Consider the following 25,463-nt stretch of genomic DNA (forward strand, 5'->3'; position numbering starts at 1 on the left):
TTTACATGAGTGCTTTGTATTTCATTTTCCCTGTAATTTTTAGATGTGATGAAATTTAATTCTTCTGGAAAGCTGTAAGATTATCAATTAAAACAGTTTTGGTGTTTGCAAAAGAGCAGGGAAAAGAAAAAGATTAATGTTCTTTCCTTCAGGAATTAAACTGTTTTTATTAATTCAGTTTCATCTGAGTTAGTCCTAATGTTTTTTCCTAAGTAATTTGATATATCCTGCTATGGGTAATGGAGTAGTCTGTGAAACTCATACACTTTGCCATTCAGTAGAGACTTATCAGGATAAGAGCACATAGGTTGTGCTAACCATTTGAAAAGAACATACCTTATCAACAATTTATTCAATTTATGTCTACAAATTATCTCGTTACTACACAGTGTTTACTCTCTAAATCACGTGGTAGCATTATTTCATTATTTGCTCTGGTGCTGATGTAATGGAGTGCTCTCACTTTTTGTAGCTGAAGAGATAAAAAAACTCCGGAAACAGCTGGACGAACTGCAAAAGGAAAACGGGAGATACATCGAGCTACTGAAAGCAAATGACATTTGCTTGTATGATGACCCTACAATCCACTGGAAAGGAAACCTCAAAAACGCCAAGGTCTCAGTTGTTATTCCCAGTGATCAGGTTCAAAAGAACATCATTGTCTATTCAAATGGGACTCAACCCAATGGAAATAACCAGGGAGCATCTGTGCAGGGAATAACATTTAATGTTGGTCATAATTTACAAAAGCAAACAGCCAATGTTGTGCCAGTTCAGAGAACTTGCAACCTAGTGACTCCTGTGACTATTGCTGGTATTTATCCCACAGAAAATAAGCCATGGTCACAACCTACAGTTTCTCCACTGGCATCCGCACAGACGGCTCCAGCAGGGAACGTTCTGGAGCTCACCACCACGGAGAACGAGCGAGGTGTGCCCACCGCTGCTCCTGCCAGCTCACAGAGCACACCTCGACCTGCAGCAGAACAGGAACTACAGTGCTCTTCAAATAATGCATCTCAGAATGAGCAAAATCCACCCAAAAGTAAAAACAATGAGGAGGGCGCCAAATCAACAAAGAAAACACTCCCACAGGGAACCAGCCTTCCTTCCAGTGCCTCTGTGGAAACCTCCCAAGTTCAACAGGTGAATGCGACTTGCTCAAACACACAGAATTCCAGGAGTGACCTCCAGGAGAGCTGTGCCATTTCAACCACAGACACAGCTTGTGTGCCACCTGAGAGACTGTCTGCTGCAGAGAGCTGCTCTTCTGCAAATGTGCTCAAAAGTACGGACGTGGTCAGCAGTGCTGGGACGCCTGCGACGTCTGCAGCAGAAGGAGTTAAGGCTGTGACAGCAATAAGCACTCTGGCTGCCAGTCCCCTGGAGAACTGCTGGTCTTTTTCAGGCTCTTCAGGTGTTGGCACTTCAGAGTTGAAAAACATGAGTAGCCTTACCCGGATGCCTTCAGCTGGGAACACACAGACCACGTGGACGACTTTGCAGCTGGCAGGAAACACTGTTCAGCCGCTGAGCCAGACACCCTCTGGGATAATGACTGCCCTCCTCAACGAGCCAGTCAATGGTGCTGGGACTGTGTCTTCTGCCCACAGCAGGCCTTTGACTACAAGTATCAGTTTGCATGCTTCTCTGCCTGGGGATGGCCAGGCAGCTGAACAGATTGTAGTTACCTTGCCCTCGTGCCCACCTGTACCTATACAGCCTTTAATCAGCCAGCCACAGGTTAAAGCTCAGGCTGCAGGAAGTATCCTTCCATTAAACTCAGCTATGCAGGTGATTCAGATGGCTCAGCCAGTTGCCTCAGCTGTGACAGGAGCACCAGCTAACCAGAATGTCATCATTCTCCAGCCTCCAAACCCTGCTCCCTGCCCACCCATTGTGAGAGCAGAAGTTCCCAGCCAAAATGTTAGTCAGCAAATTGTAATTATACAAGCTGCAAATCAGAATCCTCTTCCTCTCCTCTCTGCTCAGCCTTCTGCTTCTGTAAGAGTTCCCGTGAATGGGCCGACTGCAGTCACCAACTCCAGCGGCTCCATGCAAAATGCCTCTCTTCCACAGACTTTTGGAGGGAAACACCTTGTCCATATATTACCAAGGCCATCTTCTTTGCCATCTTCTAGCTCTACACAGACATTTTCAGTGACCATGTCCAGTCAACAGCACCCTCAGACTATCTCATTAAATGGGCAGCTTTTTGCATTGCAGCCTGTGATGTCTTCATCTGGAGCTTCAAACCAAGCCCCTATGCAAATTATTCAGCCCACCACCAGCGAAGATCCAAATACCAATGTTGCCCTCAATACGTTTGGTGCTTTAGCTAACCTCAATCAAAGCATATCGCAAATGGCTGGACAGAGCTGCTTGCACTTGTCTCTCAGCCACCCCACCAATCCTGCAACTGTCAATAACCAGATTGCCACAGTCAACTGCGTGTCATTGCCAACTTCTGTGGCATCTTCAGTGCCTGCAGAGGTTTCGGTATTAACCAGTGCATCTAATTCCATAAATGCTTCCCCACAAAAAGCGGCTGCTGGCTTGCCATCCGGTGCAAAATCAAAAAGGACAAACAAAAAGCCAAGCACAAAGAAACACCAAGCAGTCAATAATAAAGTGTCCTGCCCAGCAGTTCCCTGCAAAGATGCAGGGAAGGTGGACTGTGCTCCTGCAGAAGCAGTGGCAAAGCCTTCAAATGGCGAAGGGCTGCCGGAAAACGCCCCAGCAGCGTCACAGGCTGTCACCACATCGCAGGCGGGCGGCACGGCTGCACCGGGCGGGGTCAGCATTTCTGACTCTCCTTCCAAAGAGACTGCGAGCTCCAAACAGGCAGTGAAAACCCCCTCTGCTCCAGAGCTGAGCTCGGCAGAGGTGCCTGCTTCCTCACCGCTGCAGTCTGTAGTGTCAGAGCAGCTGCTGCTCGCTCCACCACCAGCCAAAGATGCTGCCCCTCGCCAGCAGGCCCAGGGATCTCAGAGCCACCCACCGACTGCCTCTGTCTTGTCAGGGTCTCCCAAACCCTGCGAACCCCCCAACACCTTAACATCCTCCCGTAAAGAAGGACAGGTGACACATTTGCAGGTTGCAAATGGGGCTTCAGCAGTACAGAGCAACACAGCAGGTCATACTTCCAAGGCAGGAATGATTTCAGAGTCCTGCAACATTGCGCAGGATTCCTCAGTGGTAATGCAAGATGCAGACTTGTTAGAAGGACAGGGTCTAACAAAAATGCTGTCTGATCTCACAAAGGAAAGAACAGCTGTGGAAAAAAACTCTTCATTTACTGTTCAGGGGGAGCATTCTAATTTTCCTATGGAAAACTCTAAATCAGCAGAATCAAATGTTGATTTGCCTGAGAAGCAGGAACTCTTGCTGATGAATACGGAAAGTGACACTCTCTCCCAGTCTCACTCCTGCATCTCTGATCAGGAAGTAGTCAGTGCTTCCCTTATCACTAGCAGGCAGGCAGACTCCCCCATGTCAACCAGCTCTGGCAGCAGTCGAGGCTTCTCAGTGGCATCTATGTTGCCAGATTCCACCAGAGAAGACGTCACAAGCAGCACCTCAACCAGTACCTGTAACAGCTGCACATTTTCAGAACAGACTGACATTGTAGCTCTTGCAGCGAGAGCTATTTTTGACCAGGAAAGCCTTGAGAAAGGTGGAGGGGGAATTCAGGTTAACACGAGGGATGTCATCTCTAAGTCTGAGGTTGCACCTTTGGAGAGAGAGCAACAGCCTTTTAAACCTCAGTCAGTGAAAGAAAACAACACAGGGCCTCTGGAAGCAGCACCGAACAAATTCAGTGCTCGTGAAACAGTACAGACAAATGTCGACAGGCAGGCTGAGAAGCCAAGTTGCTCTGTAGGAGGTGTGGAAACATCAAACACTCCTTTGCAGATTTCCACTTCCCAGACACCCAGCATAACCAGTCTAAGTGTGAATAATCTGATACACCAGAGCCGCATTGTCCATCCCCTGGTGAGTTGCTCGGGTTTATCCCAGTCTTCAGAGCCTGCAAGTGTCCCTGCAACTGTGAGCCTCTCCCTTCCATCTAGCACATACATCAATCCGTCTCCAGGACCTGTTCTGATGAGTGAATATTCTCAGGAACAACTGAATGCTATCAGGGCAAGCACCATGCAGGCTCCCCAGCTGCAGGAATCACACTTAAAGCAGCAAAACCATGAAGGTCGCAAAGACTCTGCCAAGAGGGCCGTTCAGGATGACCTTCTGCTTTCCACAGCAAAGAGGCAAAAGCAGTGCCAGACAGCACCCATAAGGCTTGAGGGGATGGCCCTGATGAACCGAACACCAGAGGGTATTGCTGATCAGACACAGATGCTGGTTGGACAGATTCCTCCTAATTCATCCAATTCAGTGGCACCAGTGAGCAATCAAGGGCACGCTGATGGCCTCAATAGGTTATTCCCACCTAACAGCAATTTCGTAACGCCGGCTTTGAGACAAACTGAAGTTCAGTGTGGTTCTCAGCCACCACTTTCCGAGCAGCCAGGCCAGGCAGGGCAGCACTTGCAGCCAATTCAACATGTCCCTGGCCAAGGCATCTCTCACCTTCACAGTAATCACCCGTACCTGAAGCAGCAGCAGGCGGGGCAGTTGAGAGACAGGCACCACTTGTACCAGCTGCAGCACCACGTCACTCACGGGGAAAACTCAGTCCACTCTCAACCCCACAGTGTTCACCAACAGCGAACGATACAGCAGGAGGTGCAGATGCAAAAGAAACGAAATCTCATCCAGGGAACGCAAGCCACACAGCTTTCTCTGCAGCAAAAACACCATGGAAGTGATCAAACACGGCAGAAAGGTGGTCAGCCCCATCCTCACCACCAACAAATGCAGCAGCAGATGCAGCAGCACTTTGGAGCTTCTCAGCCTGAAAAGAACTGTGAAAATCCTGCTACAAGCAGAAACCACCATAACCACCCTCAGAGCCATATCAATCAGGATATTATGCATCAACAGCAACAGGATGTTGGCAGCAGACAGCAAGGTTCCACTTCAGAACACGTGTCAGGGCACAATCAGATGCAAAGACTTATGACTTCAAGGGGCTTAGAGCAGCAAATGGTGTCCCAGGCCAGTATCGTAACCAGACCATCAGATATGACATGCACCCCTCACAGGCAGGAAAGAAACAGAGTTTCCAGCTACTCTGCTGAGGCTCTCATTGGGAAGACACCCTCTAATTCGGAGCAGAGAATAGGGATATCTCTCCAAGGCCCTAGGGTTTCTGACCAGCTTGAAATGAGAAGCTATCTAGATGTTTCTAGAAGTAAAGGGTTGGCGATTCATAATATGCAGGGCCGCTTGTCGGTCGACCATACAGTTGGCTCAGATGTGCAGCGTCTTTCTGACTGCCAGACATTTAAGCCCTCTGGACCCAATCAACAACCGACAGGCAATTTCGATGTGCAGGCTTCAAGAAACAGTGAAATTGGCAATTCTGTGTCATCCCTCCGGGGCATGCAGTCACAAGCGTTCCGAATCGGTCAGAATGCTGCGCCATCCATAGAGAGGCAGAAGAGACTGCCCTACCAGCCACTACAGGGTATTCCAACCGGGAATACCCTGCCATCAAGGGAAAATGAGAACACGTGCCACCAAAGTTTCATGCAGAGTTTGCTCGCCCCTCACCTTGGAGATCAAGTCAGTGGAAGCCAAAGGTCAATCCCAGAACATCAAAGGAACACGCAGTGTGGTGCCTCCTCCACAATCGAGTACAACTGTCCCCCAGCACGGGAGAGTGTCCACATCCGAAGGGATGGTGATGGCCAGAGCAGGGAAAGCTGTGACATGTCCATTGGAGCAATTAACACAAGGAACACTTCACTGACTATTCCTTTTTCGAGTTCTTCTTCCTCAGGAGACATTCAGGGTCGCAATACAAGCCCAAACATCTCTGTGCAGAAGTCCAACCCCATGAGGATGTCGGACAGTCATGGAACTAAGAACCATATGAATACACCCGTTTCCAGCAATATGCATGGAGTTGTGAGGCCAACTCACCCTCACCCTGCAGTGTCTCATGGGAATGGCGAGCAAGGGCAGCCTTCTGTTCGTCAGCCCAATTCTTCGGTCACTCAGCGCTCGAGGCATCCTCTGCAAGACAATGGAGGTTCTAAAATACGTCAGCCCGAAAGGAATCGATCAGGAAATCAGAGACATGGAAATGTCTTTGACCCTAGTCTTCCCCATCTTCCTCTGTCCACCAGTGGCAGCATGATCCTTGGGCGCCAACAGTCCACGATAGAAAAAAGAGGAAGCATTGTCCGATTTATGTCTGATGGCCCTCAAGTGTCCAACGATAATGCGGCCCCTGACCAACATACTCTCTCCCAGAATTTTGGATTCCCTTTTATTCCGGAGGGTGGCATGAATCCACCAATAAATGCTAATGCTTCTTTCATCCCACCAGTCACTCAGCCTAGTGCCACTCGGACACCAGCTCTAATCCCAGTTGATCCTCAGAATACACTGCCATCCTTCTATCCACCTTACTCTCCTGCCCACCCTACCCTCTCCAATGACATTTCTATCCCTTACTTTCCCAATCAAATGTTTCCAAACCCAAGCGCGGAGAAGCCGAGCAGTGGAGGTTTAAACAATCGATTTGGATCCATTTTGTCTCCTCCCAGGCCTGTTGGTTTTGCTCAGCCAAGTTTTCCTTTGCTTCCAGATATGCCACCAATGCACATGACTAACACATCTCACTTATCCAATTTTAACTTAACTTCTTTGTTTCCAGAAATAGCCACAGCTCTTCCTCCAGATGGCTCAGCAATGTCGCCTTTGCTTTCCATTGCAAACACATCTGCTTCAGACTCTTCCAAGCAGCCCTCAAACCGCCCTGCCCACAATATAAGCCATATTTTAGGTCATGACTGCAGCTCAGCTGTATGAAAACCGGCAGACTGACTTCTGGTCTGATGTGTTGTTTATATATTTAAGAAGAAGGAAGCAGATCTTACCTGGAGACACCATTCATCGCATCACTGTTTATTTGCCTAAATGTATGTATGTGGTACTTTCCATATTTAAATACACATCATATTTCCACCCACCTTACTAACTCTAAAGCACCAGTGCCTATAGCAATGCTTACTTACTAGGAAATGGTAAGGATGCAATATTGAGAGCTGTGCAAATATTGGTTGTTGATTTTCCAACAATCAAGTTTGATGTCCAGTTGTCCCAAGGTGAGGGCCGCCTTCAGTAATTCATGGAGTGAGAGCATCTGTATGGGACATAGGAAACAAGTGCTACAGGTGGTGGTTTGTTCCTGATGTGTTTACCTGAAACTGCATAGGAGCTTGGAATGGTTTGGGTTTCTCTTTTTCCTTTGTAAAATATCTTCAGGAGCTCCAACACAAGTCAAGTCTGTGTTAACCCAGTGCTGATTGGAAAAGACCTTTGTTGTGCAGCTTTTGTCTGTCAAGCTTGTCACATGCACTTGACTTAAGGCTGACTTTACCTGGTGAAAATTACTGTGTGCTCCCATGGTAAGCAATTAAAAATACTGTTTTAGAAAATTTAGATTTCTTTAACCCATGACTTTCTGTTTCCTAGAATCGTGTTTGGATCTGTTTCAACAGTGGCTTCAGTTACTGCTGAACTCAGTCAGTGTTTCAGTGTAGCTCACAACTCCTGGTGCAGTCAGCAGAGACAGCAGCAATGTTTGTTGCCATTTCATTGTTGATTGCTGCAAGTTACCTCAGGGTGGGTTTTGTACTTTGTTTAGCACCTTCTGAATGTCTTTTCCCCCCCCCCCCCCTACTTTCTTTGGCCCATGCTCTAACACCAGCTTTCTGCTTTCTGTGAGTGACGGTCCTTTGTTGTACCAGGCAGCACATAGGAAGAGGACTGAGCCTGTCACATCCCACAAAATGAGTGGAGATTTCTGGGGGCACAGTTTTTACTTGATATTGCTAATAGGATTGAGCCTGAGTTAATATCAGTACTCTGCACTTGAATGCACCTTTTATCTAAACCTGTGTGATTGCGGCTGAAGGAGGAATATGGATGAACATGGATGGGTTGAAGGTGAAATACACAGGAAGACATTGGAATTTGAAGAAGGATGATGTGTTTGTAGATGCATGAGAGATGGAGTGAATGTGTGTGTGCTGGCTGAGTTTCCAGTACTTTCACAAATTTGGTTCTAATTCTTTTGAAAGAAAGGGAAGAATTAGGTAAATTTTATTTATTTAATGTCTCTGCAGTGTGCTTTTTCTTCAAACAGGGCAGAAATATTTGTCTTTTATGTGTTTGGATGTACCATTCTGGGTTTGATTCTTCAAACACCATAATAACTTTAGGTTCCCTGGCATGCAGTCATCCTCTGCTTGTGCATTGCTCACCAGTGCATCATCTTGTTGCTCCTGGGACCTGTCAGAAGCTTCTGGTGAGGACAGGGACAGGAGCAGGCTCCCTGCGATATTTAATTTTGTTTCTTTTTCTGTGAAAGAGGGAAAGATGTTCCTCCATGTCCACGAACAGGACCCACAAAGAGGTACCTAGAACAGTTTTCCACAGCTTGACTGCCCAGACTTTAGTTTTGCTAAGCCCTTTTACACTGATCCAGGAAAGTAAGGAGGCTTTAACATCAAAAATAATTGGGCTGTGTCTGTAGTTTGTCCTCACAATGTCTCTGCTCTTGTAACCTGTGGTCTGGTGTTGTCCTGCAGGTGAAGTAAAACAGTTCTGATCCTGGTTGGGATTCATAGAATGAACTAGGTTGGAAAATACCTTTGAGATCATCAAGTCCACCTATGATCTAACCTAACACCTCCTCATCAACTAAACCATGACACTGAATGCCATGTCCAGTCTTTTTTTAAACATGTCCAGGGATGGTGACTCCAACCACCTCCCTGGGCAGACAGTTCCATTGCCAAATCAATCTTTCAGTGAATAATTTTTTTCTGACATCTAACCTGAACTTCCCCTGGTGTAGCTTGAGGTTGTGTCCTCTCATTCTGTCAGTGGTTGCCTGGGAGAAGAGACTGACCCCACCTGACTACAGCCACCTTTCAGGAAGTTGTAGAGAGTCATAATGCTTCCCCTGAGCCTTCTTTTCTCCAGGCTAAACAACCCCAGCTCCCTCAGTCATTCCTCACAGGGCTTGTATTCCAAGCCCCTCTCCAGCCTCGTTGCCTCCTCTGGATGTGCTCAAGGGTCTCAGCGTCCTTCCTAAACTGAGGGGCCCAGAACTGGACACAGCAGTCGAGGTGTGGCCTCAGCAGATACAGGCCAGGATGTCATTTGCCTTCTTGGCCACCAGGGCACACTGCTGGCTCATGTTCAGTCAGCTGTCAAACAGTACCCCCAGGTGTCTTTCTGCCTGGAATCATGATTTAATTCAGGTGGAGCTTATCTTAAGACACTAAGTGGTGCATCAGTTCTCTGTTTCTTATAAGTAATTGAGTATTTCAGTTCACAGCAAGGCAGTTTCTCTCTGCCACAGTGCAGTCACCACATGCAGGAGTCAGGAATGGGTCAGTTCTCAACCTCAAACTAGCTAAGCCAACTGCAGGTCTGGGTGTGCCCTGGTGAGACTCGAACAAAGGCGTGTCTGTAGTGCAGGAGGTGTCAAAGGGTCTGCCTCAGGTGGTGCGTTCCATGACAATGACTGTTCCATGGGTTCTGGATGGTAAGGATGGGGATTGAAGCAGCAAAAACTCTGTGTATGACACACTTGTCTGGCCTTTGAGGAGGGAAGTAAACGCCCCCATTCTTGTTCTCTTTAAATGGGATTGTGCGTGCAGCAATGGGTTTGGCTTTCCAGACAAACTAATAAAAAATTAAGCCCTGGCTTCTAGGACTTTATATAAGGATGCTAATCCTGCTCATCATTCCAGACATTCACAGAAAACCGTTCCCTCTGCTGGGAAAACTATACTACTTTATGATGTCTATGAAAACTGGAGAGAGCATATAAACTTAAAGCTGTTGCAATGCTTGAATGTCCACAGATCCACTTGACCAGATAGGATTCATCCCAGAGTACTGATGGAGCAAGCAGGACATACAGCAGGATCCTGCTCGATCATCTACAAAAGGCCTAGGATCTGGACAGGTCCCTGCTGACAGGAAGGTAGCCAGTGTTGTTCCAGTCTACAGAAAGGGCATGAGGGAAGAATACAGAGAACTACAGACTGTGAGAGTCTTGAGTTCCTGGAAAAATTGTGAATATTATACTGGGTACTGTTGAAAGGAGTTTAAGGAGTAATGCAGCCATCAGACACAGGCAGCATGAGATCACAAAGCTGAAGTGCTGTCTAGGTAATTTGATACTCTTCTGTGATAAGGTCACCCACCTAGTGGGTGAAGGGAAGGCAGTAGATGTAATTTTTCTGCATTTTAGTAATGCTTTGGATACTGTCCCTTACAGCATCTGGACAAGCTGCTCAGCTGGGGGATTAATAAGTTCATGGTGTGCTGGGTGAAGAACTGGCTGAAGGGCAGAGCTCAAAGGACTTAGAGTCAATGGGGCTGAGTCTGGCTGGCACCTGGTGACCAGCAGTGTTGCTTTGGGCTCAGTTCCAGGGCCAGTTCTATCCAGTATATTTATCACTGATCTGGATACAGGAGTTGAACACATTGGCAAGCTTGCTGATGATACCAAATTTGGAGGTGCTGTTGACATGTGCTTTGGAGAGGGATCTGGATAGCCAGTCTCCTCGCTCTCTGCAGCTCCCTGACAGGGGAAGTGCAGAGGGAGGTGCTGATCTCTTCTCCCTGGGGTCCACTGGCAGGACACATGGGAATGGCTCAAAGGGGCACTAAAGGAGGTTCAGACTGGACATTGGAAAGCATTTCTTTACCAGGAGGATGGTCAGACACTGGAACAGGCTTGCTAGAAGGGTAGTTGATGCCTCAAGCATGTTTAAGAGGCATTTGGACAACATGCTCAGTCCTGAAGTGGACGGAGGCACTCCAGGCAGCTGGAGTGGATGATCATTATAGGTCCCTTTCAACTGAAATACCTGTTTTCTTATTCCTCCGTATTTACTGCTGTTGTCTCAAAGTTAAATGCAGTCCTGAGTCGTCACAATAGAATATGTCAACTGTGATTTTATTTGGGATTTTTTATGCTGCACATCATTTTCTGAAGAGGCAGTAACTGTCAGTAACTTTCACAACTCCCCTTTCTGTTACAAAGACAACCAAAACCAGCTCCTTCTCGCTCACAGGATGCCTGCAGTGCAGGGAATCACAGCACAGGCATTTCAGCCATACAAAGACTGTTGGGATTTCACAGGACCTGCACAATTTTGCAGGACCTGCACAATTTTGCAGTGTGTGGCTGAGAATTACTTACTGTGTGAGCTCTGGTCTTTGGAGGATTGTATTTTGTTGTGACAGGGCACTTTGTCATCCTTCTCAGGCCTCTTTCTGAAACCTGATGAGACCAGGATGGAGAAATATCATTTCATTCCCCTCCCTGAATGTGGCAATTTCTGTTGAAGTTCTGAGTCTCTTTACATGCTGTAAGTGATGCTAAATGGTCCCATGGCGTCGGTGTGGGATCAGGAGACTGCTGTGACAAGAAAGGTAGGCAGACCTCTCTGTGAGGGCCTCGTATCAAGACATTCATCCAAATTCTGATATTTACACTGCTGACTGTCCTCTAGATAACTTTAATTACTTTCAACTTTAATTGGATCTGTTGTGTAGCCTTTTGGTGTAACTGACTGCCCAAGATGGGCTTTCAGTGTTGAACCTGGCCTGGTCCTGTGGTCTGAGAGCAGCTTGTGGGTTTCAGCTTCTCTCATGTTCATGCTTTTTTGCCTTTAGGAGGAACAGTGAGGGACGGGATATTTCACATCAAAAGAGAGGAAATTAGATGTTAAATTTCTGTTAGTTTTTAATTATTAAATTGTTTGGTGGTTTCCTTGTCACTGTAAACTAATCCCACCTGCCATTCCCTATCCACCAGGCTTCTTGCACTTAGTCTTGTATGTCAGTTTGTGGCACTGACATGTCGGTGTCTCAGTCCTGCCCCAGGAAGGACTTTCCCCAGGCTCTGCTCACAGGAAGAGGAGCAAATGCAACATCTTACAAGTCCTTTTCAGTTTTCCTTTCCTCTCCCATTGAACCTGTTGTACTTAGCTGTCAGGTTGATAAGGCTCACCTTACCTTGATCTGTGCTTGGAGAGGGCAGTTTGAAAAAGGAGCTTCTGCAGATGGAATGATTCTGCTTTACTTATTATGAAAACCACTTGACAAATACATTTTCTTCAGCAAGCATTGATGACATTGCTTGTCAAAACATGACAGTTTTCTTTTCCTCCTGAGGACTACCCAGCAATTAACAGTTCCTTTGTTTTTCAATATATACTTGGGAAAGATTTTAAGGTTTAGCTGCAGTTTGTTAGCCTGAGAATGGCATTTTCTCTTTCATAATACTTTTTCTGAAGATTGCTTACACAGGTCTTTTTGCTTTGATGGAAGGAAAAATACCCAGTACTGCTTAATTTAGAAAAACCAGCAGTGTAAGGGAAAGGCTGGGCACAGCTGGGGTGGGACTGCCACAGCAGACAGGCATTTCAGCTTGGCCTAAATGACTTCAACAAACACTAGTAAGTAATATTGGGCTGGATTGCATGTATGTCAGTGTAGTCCATATTAATCTCTTAAACAGCCTAGAAGATTAAGAGCAGAGACAGCCTAATATGAAAGCAGGCAATAAAACAGGAATGTGTTAATATTTATATACATTTTTCTTGAAAGGACCCCATTTAGGAACAGTTAAAGAAAACAAGAACTGAAGTGATTTGAGCTGGGGGCTGAGCCTTACTGGAATGGGTTTTCCAGCTCATGCTTCCATCTTGTCACTGTGCTGCTGCCCAGCTGGGAGAGCACCTCCCTGAAAAAAAAAGCACGGTGCTAGTCTCAGCCTCCAGAACTTTGCACAGATTTCCTACTGCACTTTAAAGCTGTGCTGCTGCTGCTGCTACTGTGGTTGGTGTCTGTAGTGCTGTTGCAGGAAACAAGTCATGTGGCAGGGCAACTTGCAGAGAGCATGGCTGGAGAAGAAGGGCCATTTAATTATTTCTGGTCTCCTGTTGTCTTTTCACCTTTTCTGAGGTACTTGTGCAGTCCTGGCTTAAGGACTCAGTCAGACTCCCGCTGTTTGTGGATGACTGATTGTGCTAAGAGCTGTCATCTTTTGCTGTTCCCTTCGTAAGTTTGATGCTCATCACTTTAATAATGATCCCATTTCCCTGGCAAAACAGAGTAGCATTGAATCTGTCTATACCAGGTCATTCATAGTTGTTTTGTTTTCTGATACAGTGCTATAAGGAGATCCATTCTTTGCTATCACCTGACCTGTTACCACCTACTGCTGTTCCCTTCTCCCACTGCCATGATCCAGCATGGGTTGCAGACACAGGTTTGTGTGAGGGTGTTTTCAATTTCCTACTGCCTCTGTAATCTGTAAATTGGAAACCTCAGAGCACCAAGGCTTTATTCCCACTGAGAGGAGGTTGCTCTGTGAACTGGTGAGATTTAGCAGAGGTTTTTTGTCCTGACAACACAAATTCATACTCTCTGCGAGCAAGCCCTGCTTAGTTACACAGACACCATTTATTATTTGCTGATACCAGTTTTTATGAGATAATTTTTTTAAAAAAAGGCGCCTTTTTTTCTGCCTCACCAGAAGTATCTTTATGAGAAGGTTTCCAAGTCTGCAATATGTGCTGCTGTTCTGGCAGTCACAAATGTGAAACAACAGAGCTCGTGAGGGTTTGCACCCTGTTCCTGCCTGCTCACTGTGAGAAGGGAAGCAAGTATGGATTTTGCCACAGGAGATTAATCAAAGATGCTGTTGCCCTCCACAATGTAAATTATTTATATTCAGTCCAGAGTATTCTGCTGTGCTTCTGTTTTATACAGCTGTAAATGACTTGGATACAGTCCCAGTGGAAAGTCCTTACTATTTTGTAATGGAAAATAGGAACTCTGCAGTAGAAATCTATAATGAATGAACAGGAACATCATCTTCCAATTGTAAATAAGATCTTGCTCTGTTTATTTTGACATCTTTTTACAAACGTGTTGCATTCAGGTGTAAATATCCCAAACCATGATCTTGTTCAGAGTTCTGAGATTTCTATTGTTAAATGTAATACTTTGTTTAATAGTTGTAATAATTATTTGTATAGATATGAACATGATAGTATTTTATTAAAAAAAGAGAAAAACACTCCTTGAATATTGTGTTCTTGTTGGTACAGCTTCTTTCCCCACAGAAAGCTATGCTGTTCACTCTTAAGTAGAGGTAAAAATAAAAGCTTTGCAGTCAGAGTTTCCCCCTGATGTACATTCTCTGCATATACCAGAGTAATGCACTGTGTTAGTTGGAAATATAAAACTACATAATTCAGAAGAAATAAATACTGATTGTGTAGTATCTAAAAAATTCACGGCAGGTGCTGTCCCTGCCCTGGTGACAGCGATCACTGTTGAGATACAACTTCATTTTCTAAAATGCTTCTCATCACAGTGCCCTTGCATTGGTTTGGAAGTGGTCTGAGACAGTTATTTTGTCACAGTTTGAAGCTAAAGGATGCGGTTTGGATGAGAGCAGTACAAAGACCCTGCAAGGTAAGTAAAGGCTTTTTTGGGAGATTGCACAGTACTGAAGTTGACAGAGTTACTAGGAAACAATTCTTTTCAGGGGCTCCAGAAAACCTGGCTTGTAAACCTCAACATTCTTGCAGGCATGGAAGTTGCCTTTAGGGAAAGTCTTAATTTAAAAAAAGGCTGAAGTTTAGTATTAAGACAGAGAGGCTTTTGTTCCGTCAGTGACGGCCAGTGTACAGTTCAGTCACAGCAGAGGGGAGGGGAAACAGGACACAAGGGAGCTGCCTTGCTCTTTCTCACTGCAGTGCATTCCCCCTGCCTTGGCTGCTCTTCTGCCAGGCCAGAGGCTCGAGGGGGAGCTGTAACAGCTCACGACTGGTAGTTTTCCTAACCTGTGAGGGGATATTAGCATTGTACAGCAGCTGCTTCCTTCTCCTTTCAGTTGTACTGGCAAACAACATTACCTACATTTCCTGAGAAAACAGGGAATATATTGAATGTAAGAGAGACGTTTTTTACTATGAGAGTGGTAAAACACTAGAACAGATTGTCCAGAGTGGTGGTGGATGCACCATCTCTAGAAAGGCCTGATTGGATGCAACTTGTTCTAGTAGGAGGTGTCCCTGCCTGTGGCACAGTTTGTTTCCCTTTCAGGAACTGTGACAGCAGTTTATCCCAAGCGTGGGCACAGCAGGAGGAAGCAGGGACTCCACTACCAAACCATGGGCAGCAAAAAAGCCCCCTCACCTCCCAACACAATTCCATGGTGCTGCTCTGCTTTTACCCCTACATCTCTCTCCCTCTGTGAGCAGGGAAAGGAGAGAAAAGAACAGCATGACCCCTGCAGATCAGGGACTGAGGGTCCCCCATGTCCCCATGTGCTGCTCCTCCTGCCCGAGGGAAGAGGCCGGAGAAGGAGAGCAGCACTGGAGACAAGCTGCATTTCTGGGGCAGGGGCTGTAGAGCCAAGTGTGCCTAGGACAGCTGGGAGCACAGAGTGCCCGGGTGTCCAGGCAGACCCCCCAGCAGCCACAGACGTGGAGGAGGCCACCAGGTGGGAGAGCTGAAGCACAAACTGAGCTCACCAGGCAGGGCAAGGCTAAGAGGAAATTTTTTAAATGGATGCAGCAAGCTGGAAGCAGAGAAGCAGCAGGGAGACGGTTCCAACACCTCCTCCCGTCTCTCAGGCTTGAGGTGCCTTTCCTTGTATTTAATTGAATTCTGTCATGGTTTTCCGTTCATTCTGTGCTGTTCTCCAGCCCCCCTCTCCCTCCCTGCTACCACCTTACCATTGCATGCTGTGCTCATCTCTGCTCAGCTCAGCGAGCCCATATGCTGTTCCACCTCCTACGCTGAGCCTTCCAACTGCTGTTCAACATTATTTTTTCCTCACTTTTCAATTTAGATAAGATAACCAGCTTCCTGTCTAGAAACAAACATGAGCTTGGAACAAGGTCTGAGACTACAGATTATGAAAACACAGGGAGAAAGTATATTATATAAAAATGTGCCCCCAGAACTGGACAAATTTGGGGGCACAGAGGTCCTCCTTCAGCCTGGCACAGCTACCCCAACACCCTCCAGAGCAGCACAGCTCTGCTCAGGAAGATAAAAGTTGGCAGCCTCTTGTGTCATTCCTCCTCCAGCCCTCTCCTCACCCTGCCCAAGGGACAACAGTGACAACAGTGTCTGTTCTTTACTCTGTGTAGCCTCACAAAGGCAATTTGGTTAAGAGAACAAGCAGGTCATCCACACCTACACTCTGGAAAGGCCTGTGACAGTCCCAAGGATGGCAGCAGCTGTGTGACACCCCTGGGCACCTCTCTGCCCTAATTGCTGTCTCTGCTGCTGCTGAGAGCAGGAGCAAGATGAATTCAGATCAACCTGCAGGGCAGGGAACCAGGAACATCCATTTTATTGACCATCTCAACAAACTCCAACTTGGAAAAAACTAAAAACCAGCTGCTGCAAAACTCCTCAAGGAGATACAGACCCTTGGAGTAAAACATCACCAGTCACCGGCTTTAGTAAGCAGAAGTGGAATGAAACCTTTGCATCACTGGCTCCATTCACATACACTGAAGTAAAAATGCTCAGGCAGACAAGAATAAGGACAGCAGGCCTCAAAGAACACTTTTTAATTGCAAATTAGCAAAACAGGTCTCACTTTGGATGTGAGGCCTGAAATAATTCACACCTTATTCTTGGTTTTTTTAAATAACTAAGAAACTGGAAAGAATGCAGAAGCCATTAAAAAACTCATTTCAGATTCCGACAAGTTGGAGAAGAAAATTTGGTCCACATCTCAACAACAACTGCCCCAAAAATCTCCTTCACCCTCCAGCCCATAAGGGAACCTGCTTTGCCAAGGTTGTCCAAGGCAAGCTCATGAGAGGAGAAAGTCTGAGGCTTTGGAAAACCTCCCTGTTCCACCCTGTCCCTTTAGCAAGGCACACAGCAGGAGCCAAGGGCTGCCACACAAGGCTGTGGCTTTGCTGTGTGGGCTCTCTCAGGGTCGTTTGAGGAGAGCGCTTGTGGTGCTGCACAGAGAGCAGCACTGCCAAGTGCCAGCACCAGAGCTGCCAGAGGAGTGTGGCTGTTCCACAGGAGCGACAGAGAGGCTGCAGCAGAGCGAGGCAGGAGACTGAGCCTGGCAGAGCCCTCAGAGGCAGCTCTAGTTCACCACCTCCCACCAACGCTGCAGCCTTGGTACCATGGCTCCCCACCAGCTACCGAAGGAGTCTCTCCAATGAAAAGAGGAAAAAAGAAAACACAGTCCCCCCACTGCCACCTCATTTTGGAGTCCTTTGCTCCCTCGGCTGCTGCAGTACAGGAACCAAATGCTCTCCTTGTGCTGCTGAAGGGACTCGCCGAGGGCAGCAGACTGCAGGGTGCAGGCATTAGCTCCCTGTGCAGGAAGATTTGCATGGCACTTCTCAAGCCTGCTCACCAGAGAGGAAGTGGAGCACATCAGCAGGAAGGAAGGGAAGCAAAGGTCTCTAACATGCCTCCCTCCTGTTTCCTCCCTCCTCACTGGCTCCAGCACCCACTGCACCCACAAGCAAGAGGGCTGTGCACTGGCCTGGGCCTCTGGATCAAGCCTGCCCCAGACGATGGGGTGGGAAAGGAGTAACATCATCTTCCCTCCTGGTCCCACCTCAGCTGCCACAGCACCCTTCATGCCTGCCGCGGGATCCGGTTCCCCTGCTCCCCTGGGCTGCTGGCCATGGAAGCAGGCTCATTCTCCACAGACACCAGTGGCCCAGTGCCTTTGGCTGAGTGCTTTGGGACACCTCTGCCCCGTCCCTGGGGACTCAGAACACTGGGATCTTGTCCCTGCGCACCGTATCCAGGTCATCATCCAGCGTCAGCAGGACCTGAGGAGGAAAGTGCAAGCCGGATTCAGGTCTTGCTGGCCAGGGAGGTCTTCCTTTCAGACCTTCAGGCCTTGCCTTTATGGGAGGTATTCACAAATCCATGAATCACTGGTCACAGCAGCTTCCCCACAACAGCTGTGTGACCCACAGCCCCAGAGGGAATTAGAGGCCAGGAGGCACTGGGAGAGAAATAAGGTAAAGGGGAAAGCCTGATTCCTGATCCCACTGACAAGGAGCATCCCACTGTGAAGGATGTCTGGAGGTAGAGCCAAGCAGAGGAGCTGGGGCACTTCTGTGGAGTTCTGGAGCAGTCACAGCTCCATGTGGATAGAGGGCAGCAAGGTGAAAGGAGAGGGTGAGGCCATCCAGCAGAGTGGGAGGCTCAGCAGGACTCACCAGGAAGGAGAAGAACAAGGCAGCTGCGGAGAGGAAGTGCCAGACATCGTGGTCATCAAAGAATCCCAGCAGGATGCACGGCCGGTTCTTTTCCCGGGACTCTGCTGGAGTCTCCTAGTAAGGCAGGCAGAGGGTGAGGACCTGAGGTCCACCACCCCTGCTGGGCCCTTGCTGGCCACGCTACATCCCATAGGGATCATCCTGTCTTAACCTTCCAAGCAGGATCCAAGCCAGAAATGGCAAGGGCAGGCCAGAAACAACACAACATTACACTTCAACCTAAAAATGGAGCTCAGGCCACACCCACATGGAAGGGGAACCCTCTGGTCTCCACATGTGAGGTCCTGCACAGTGCAAGCTGCACAGCCTCCACCCTGCAGCAAGCCCCTCATTTATTTCCATGGAGATGGATGTGACATCCTGTTAGAAGGCTCTCAGTCAGGATTAATGGCCTCCCAGGTCACCAAGAGCCGTAACAACCCCAGGGCAGATTGACCTGGTTGACCCCAGGTGGCCATCTGTTCCAGGGATGTCTTCCACCAGCACTAGTCAGGATTTTCCCGGTTTTCCTTCCAGATTCCCAGCTCCTCCTTTGTCCCCTAGGAAGGATGAGTTGCCTCCAGATCACCTGGTTATAAACAGCCTCTACATAGCTGCATTTTTGGCTCAGTACAGCTTCCCATGCCCCCTTCACAAGTCTGCACAAGTTGAACCCTTTCAGCTCCCCATGAGCAGCCCAAGACTCTTCTCCAGAGCAGTTTTTGTGCAAAACAAACACCAGGAAGGAAAGATGATGAGAAAGAGATGGACAAAAAAACAGTAAAATGGAAATTTACCTCCCAGCTGCTAAGGGTCTGGAAGAAGAAGTAGAGGGCAGCTGCCCACACCACTGCTGTGGCCACGATGCAGAACATGGGGATGGGCAGGAGCTTCTCAGAGCTGCGGAGCTGCAGACAGGGACACATCCTGAGCTCTTCCCAGGGCACAGAGCCATGCACAGGGCTCACACACCAACCTGTACCATCTGCACCTGTGAAGGGCAGCCCCCCCCAAGACACTGCCCAGCCACCCCTGAAATGGCCACACACCATCCCTCCCCAGCACCCTGTCCCACCCAGAGCCCCACAAAGGTCCCTCCACATCCCTCTGCAGCACCACAGGAAGCCAAACTGCAGCCAGACAAAAGGCCCATACCTTCCCCTTCCAAGACAGGGGCCCCAAGGACAGCTACAGCTGCCTCTCATTACCTTCATGATGATGTAGAAGGCCAGATACAGCAGCAGGTTACAGATGAAGATTCCCAGTATGTAGGAGGCAAAGTCCCTGGGCCGATACACCAGCCCAAAGATAGCACTGAGACAGGACAGAAGGGACATCAGGCAGCTTCTTTCACTGGGGACAGGGTACATCCCCAAACTGACAGCCACACATTGTTCTACCCCCCACCAGGACTGCAGGACACAGCACCAGTACACCAGTTTCCCAGTTCCCTGGAGGAAATTCACTGTTTGCCTCTGCTCCCAGCCAAGGAAATTTAGCCATGGCCACCTGCTGAAGCAACTGGAGACGCTAGAGGACAGGCAAGGGCCCTGGATTGCTTCCACACCATGGCTAAACACATCTTACTTGGTAGATTCTGGCCCTAGACTTACACATTTGGTAGAAGGCATCTCCCTGAGAAGCAGCTTTAGTGAAAAGCAAGAGCCTGGAGCAATGATTTTAGGTCTCATCCAAGAGCTGATCCCTCCCCTGCAGTTACTGCTCAGCCAGGCTCTGTGCCTGAGTGTCTGCCAGGTCTCCCAGCTCTGTGGGAAGCACAACACAGCAGCACAGTACCAGGCCACCCTGCACAAGCTCCCTCAAACATGAGCCATGAGACACCTCCAGCTGAAATGCTCAGGGGATGCTCCCTGTAGCTCTAGTGCTGCACTGCATCCCATGGATCTGCCTACCACCCTCAGATCAGCCTGCCTGCCAGAACAGGTCAGAAGGGCCCCACAATTATGGGGATTATTGCACAGACACTGCTGCATCTCCCCATCACTCCAGGCCACCCGTGTCCCAGTACTGAATCCTGCTGCCCACATGCACAAATACACAAGGCACCAACATGCCAGTACTTACAAGGACCAGTTGACCAGGTTCCCGACAATGAGCAGGACCATCCTGTCCTGGAGAAAAGACACTGATGATCATATGAAATTAAAAGGGTATGCAAGAAGGCCTTTGCCTCAAACATTCAGGAGAGCATTATGTGAGGATTCTGAATCCACTTCCTGCAAACACACATGCACCTGGCTCAATGGGAGCTTTTACCAGGTGGAAACTGCCCTGACCCTCAATTTTAAGGAAGTGTTGCAGGGAGACTAAACATCTAAAAAAAGGACAAGCTCAGCACTTAAGGGATCAGCCTCAGGAGGTTCTGCGAATCCTTTGCTTCTACTGTTTTTCTAGTTAGATTCCTTCCCTCCCACTGTTTTACAAAAGAATTACTGCAGAGAGCAAGGATGTGTTTGAAAGAGGTAACAGGGGAAGCTTTGGACAGTATCCTGCATATATTCAGGGGGCCTTTTTTTTTCTTGCCATCTCACCATTAGCTGGGGAAGCACTGAAACAACAGCAGGCAGACAGATTATATCTGTGGGACATGTGCATTTATGCTTACAGCTGCTTTCATGATGCAGCTGTTTCAGGCTGGCCAGGTTTACTTCATGAGTGGACCAAGTTTGCTTATTCAGAGATGGGAGAACAAATAAAAAGTAAGAAGGATGTTCATGGATAAAAATTTTGTGTAGCTTCAAGCCCTAATTAGCACTCTTCCCTAAGGAGAAAGCAATCAGTGGGACACAAGGTAACAGGCATCTTTTCTTAACTTTCTGCTATTTGCCCTGAGGTGCTGCAGAAATGGCAGGTGCTTTGGTTTAGGCCACAGACCCAAAACAGCTGCAGCCTTCCCCAGAGAGGCTGCACTGCACAGAGCCTCATACCTGTTCCTCTAAATGGATGCTCCCAGAGAGCAAGTGCAAAGGCAAACCCTGTCACGTTTGTATCACCTTTGCCCTGACGTTTTATTCACCAAGGCTGAGATCAGGGGAGGTTGGGAAAACCTCTCCAGCAGACACCAACACTTACCCAGCCATTTTGGGGGAAGGAGAACAAGGGAAGCAAAGACCATCACTTTTTCAAACAGCCCCACCTCTTTCCTCTGCACATTGCCTAAAGAAGTGAGGAATTGCTGAGAGGTGCTGGGATGAGAAGTCCCTTACCATGTACATTGGTCGGCTGCACTGCTGGATGCAGTCTGTGTACAGCACCATCAATGCTCGCCGAAACATGCCCACGTCTGTCAAAGGAAGGGATAAAAAGCCAGAACAGCCAGCACTGTGAGCTCTGTGAGGAAGAAGCTGGCACCCACCAGCTGACAACAGAGAACTCAAAGTGTCAGTGGATTCCTGTCTTGCCCTTTAGAAGCAGCCTGTGCTGAGCAGAAGGGCACCCACCACAGGATGTAGATGGCAGTTGGCCAGAACAACAGGTTACAACAAAAATAAATTTTAAAATCTCCTCTACAACAGCACTGCCCGGAAGTCACACAGGCCCTGCCTGTGTGTGTAGAGAGGCTGGCTTTGCAACCCCATCTCTGGAAGAGAGGAGTGTGTATGCAGGAAGGGGGAAAAGCACATTCCATGGAAAAAGCTGCCAGAGCAGGGAAACAGCAGCAACAGGTCCCACAGGCTTTAGAGGGTCCTAGGGGGCAGAGCACACTCAAGATACTCCTGCTCTCAAAATCATTGCAGAAGCTTCACTGCAGAGCCCTCAGTGGCAGTGGGGATGGACAAACATGCATGAATACATGAATGTTCTCCTTTAGCCACAACACACAGCTTGAAAAGGCTCCTGCACCAAGATCTGAGCTTTCCTGTGCTGGATCACTCCCTTCCTTCCAAGGAACAGGACTGCCAGTGCTGCTGGCAAACTGGTTTCACTTCCTAAGAGCTAGCCCCAGGTGGCACACGATCCTGCCTCCCCACACACATCCATGCAATCCCTGGCTGCTACACCTCAGCACAATCAGTTTAAAAGGGAAAAAGGAAAGCAGTGGACAGTTACCTGAGTCAGGGCCCTCTGAGGCAGACAGGGGCAGAAGAGGAAGAAGAAATAGGTTTATAAGCAGAGCACAGGAGCCAGGCTCCCCAGCAGACCCTCTCCCCCCTCAGCCCATGACAGACAGGGTGTAGGTCACCCCCTAGAGCACAGCACCAGGGAGAATTGCAGCTTCAGGGCAGCTCCCTCAGAGCCCAGCAGTCCTGCCACCACACAGCACACAGCTCCTGCTGATCCCACTGCTCTGGCAGGCCAGGAAAGCATCAGAGGGACGAGAGGACAGGGTAGCCCAGAAGAGGGGCCACAGGACTGTGCTGCACAGACAGGTGAGGACAGGAGGCACCCCCACACCCGAGAGGAGACGGCTCTGTCACAGCACTCACCGATCTTGAAGCGACCCATGTAGTAGATCTGGGTGCTGAGAGCCAGCGAGGCCAAAACGTGGATCATGGAGAAAATAACCCAGAACCACATGTCATTTTTCCCAAACACCTGAAAACAAAGACATTTTAAAAGTAAACTGAGCCCTCTTTCAGCAGGGCAATCCTTTCCTGTCCTGTATCACCACGGGACATTAACCTCAATGAACACAGAAAAAAACCCCTAAATCTTCCAATCAGAAAACAGATCTCTAAATTCAAAACAAAGTCCAGAGAAGCAAGAGGAGCTCAGCATCCTGGAGAGGAGACCATTCTCTCTGAATGTTCCTTTAGACAAGACTGGATGGACAGCAGCTGGCCCAGGGAGCAGAAATGCAGGGAAGAATTTGCCTCCAAGGCCAGGCAAGCTCCCTCTGAGCTCTCTGGCCAGGAGGTGGATTTTTACAAAGGCAGTCAGGGAACCAACCATTACTTTAACTGTACTGAAGTAGACCAAAATGGACAGAACTGCTCTGTAGGCAATTGCTCCTACTGTGCATTTTCATTTTATTTAAGGACTGGAAATAACCTGCAAGCACAGGTTAATGCTGCATTAGAATCCTGATTTTTCATTCATACAATAAGGAGTCCAGAAACTCTGATCTGGTATCAGGTTGTGACAACTTCCCTACCCTGGGGCAAAGCACTTGCCTGAAATTTTCACTTTATGTGGACAGAGAAAAAAAACCACACACCAAAAAGGTGGAAAAGCCACCTCTCCATGAATGGAACAAGGGAGACATGCTGCTTTCAAGCTCCACTGAACAGCTTCAAAGCATCTCAAAAGAAGACAGAGCAATCCATAATAAAGTCTCAGTGTTTTGAACCTTGTCAAGATCTACCACACCTACTAAGAGATTCTTGGGAAGTCCCAAGGTCACCAGCTCCTCCTGCATGCCTTATCCCACAGACAGTCTTGTAAACAGAGACCTCTGCATTATGTGGGAGTGAGGAGCTAACAGCCTACTGGGATCTAGCTGCTAGTTCAAAGCAAGAACTCCATGGATTTTGCCTGGTTACTGATGAATGAAAATGAGACCTTCAAAAGAAGAGAAGCAGAGACCTCCAAGGTAGCTTGTTGCTTCTGCTCCAGTGCCTTTCCATAGGCAGGTACACCAGGAACACCCTTGGTGTATCACTCCAGACAGTACCCCAGCCCTGCTCCTCTCCAAAGATAGAAAAATCAACTGCAAGAGCTATGACGAACAACATGGAGCATTCCAAAGGGGAGAAACAGGCACAAGCAACTAGGTACAAGATACCTATCTTGAAAGCCCAGCCAGCCTCACCCCTCTTTCCTCAAATGTCAAGATCATCTGTGCGTTTGGACATGTACCTCTGGATCCATGAATTTCTCCTCTTGAGAAGGACACCATGTGGTAGGCAAAGCCCAAAAAAAGAACCCACCTTGTTCTGCTCTTCTCCTACCTGAAAGCTCAGGGGAAGGAAGGAGGAAAGCCCAGCAGAACTGAGAATGCAAATGCTAACAGCTGCTAAACACACTCTTATCCTACTCTGCTGCTTTCCCCAGTCATTTTCACAGCTAAACCATGTTCCCAGCCGTGCCACCTCCTTCCCAGAGAAGCAGCCGAGTAAGAGGGAGCCATACCACTCCAAGGACAGCCAGGGAGATCACCACAGCAAACGAGGCATAGGCGGAGTAGGCGCTGGCATTGATGTCTGGGTGCCGGGTCTGGTAGAGCTTGAGCATGCACAGTCCCGCGATCATGTACATGAACGAGGTGTCTGTGGAGGGACACAACAAACAGCGCAAACAGCTACTGCCAGGGGCCCCAGAAAGCTGCTCCAAGGGCACACAAAGCATCAGGGATCCGTGCCTGCCAGCCTGGGGTTTGGCCCTGCTGCTGCACTACACTGTACGGCACTTTGTGCTTTGCCACCTTGCAGCAGCACATCTTCCACGCTCTGGGGCAACAAAAACTAAAGGGGATCAGAAAATAGGTGCCCATGGGGCAACACAACCTCCTGACTGAGCTTTGAAACAGGCAGGCTCCAGGGAGACTTCCAAGGGTAGAGAGATGGGAAACATCAGCAACTCAGCAAGAGAGAATATGGCAAATCCTAGCCCCAGCTCAAAAGGAGAAAGGACACTCAGCTTACCAAACTGGAAATTGGAGTAATTAGGGCACACGTGGTAACAGGCACTGAGCACCCCTTCCATCATCAGAGCAATGCCCATAGCATAAAAGAGACCAAAATGCTTTGGGATCCCATAGTCCTGGAAGAGAGCAGAGCTGTACAGTGAGTGCCCTCAGTGTCCTGATCACAGGCAAGCTTCCATTCTCCATCACTTCATCCCTCCTAACTCCTAGATAAGTCCTCCAGTCACCTGTGCAGCACAGAGTCCTGTGTGCAACCACAGGCTCTGGATTTAGACACGTGCCATAGCCAGGTGAGTCCACAGGCAGCAAACCTAAGCTAATCACACTGGAAGTTCTGATCTGAAGACCTCACTGTCTTGGTACTGATATCATAAGACTGCAGATCTCTGTCCTGTACCTCATGCTATGCTACA

The 25,463-nt window shown here is 48.3% G+C and overlaps 2 protein-coding genes across 4 annotated transcripts in view; one reads left to right on the forward strand and one right to left on the reverse strand.

The window, feature by feature from the left end:
- USF3 (upstream transcription factor family member 3) overlaps nt 1-14,251 on the forward strand; it is a 35,707-nt gene extending 21,456 nt beyond the window's left edge. For both annotated transcript variants that reach the window (XM_063394006.1, XM_063394005.1), the window contains one exon: nt 473-14,251. In XM_063394006.1, the coding sequence (XP_063250076.1) occupies nt 473-6,942 (6,470 nt within the window). In that variant the 3' untranslated portion in view covers nt 6,943-14,251. The remainder of the gene's footprint in view (nt 1-472) is intronic.
- SIDT1 (SID1 transmembrane family member 1) overlaps nt 14,048-25,463 on the reverse strand; it is a 42,385-nt gene continuing 30,969 nt past the window's right edge. For both annotated transcript variants that reach the window (XM_063394007.1, XM_063394008.1), the window contains exons 17-25: nt 25,049-25,166; nt 24,537-24,673; nt 22,892-23,000; nt 21,671-21,747; nt 20,529-20,575; nt 19,652-19,757; nt 19,241-19,351; nt 18,405-18,518; nt 14,048-18,008 (exon numbers count right to left, since the gene is read on the reverse strand). In XM_063394007.1, coding sequence (XP_063250077.1) covers nt 17,946-18,008; nt 18,405-18,518; nt 19,241-19,351; nt 19,652-19,757; nt 20,529-20,575; nt 21,671-21,747; nt 22,892-23,000; nt 24,537-24,673; nt 25,049-25,166 — 882 coding nt within the window. In that variant the 3' untranslated portion in view covers nt 14,048-17,945. The remainder of the gene's footprint in view (nt 18,009-18,404; nt 18,519-19,240; nt 19,352-19,651; nt 19,758-20,528; nt 20,576-21,670; nt 21,748-22,891; nt 23,001-24,536; nt 24,674-25,048; nt 25,167-25,463) is intronic.

The sequence above is a fragment of the Prinia subflava genome, chromosome 3 (assembly GCF_021018805.1).
Source record: "Prinia subflava isolate CZ2003 ecotype Zambia chromosome 3, Cam_Psub_1.2, whole genome shotgun sequence".
Classification (NCBI taxonomy): Eukaryota; Metazoa; Chordata; class Aves; order Passeriformes; family Cisticolidae; genus Prinia; species Prinia subflava.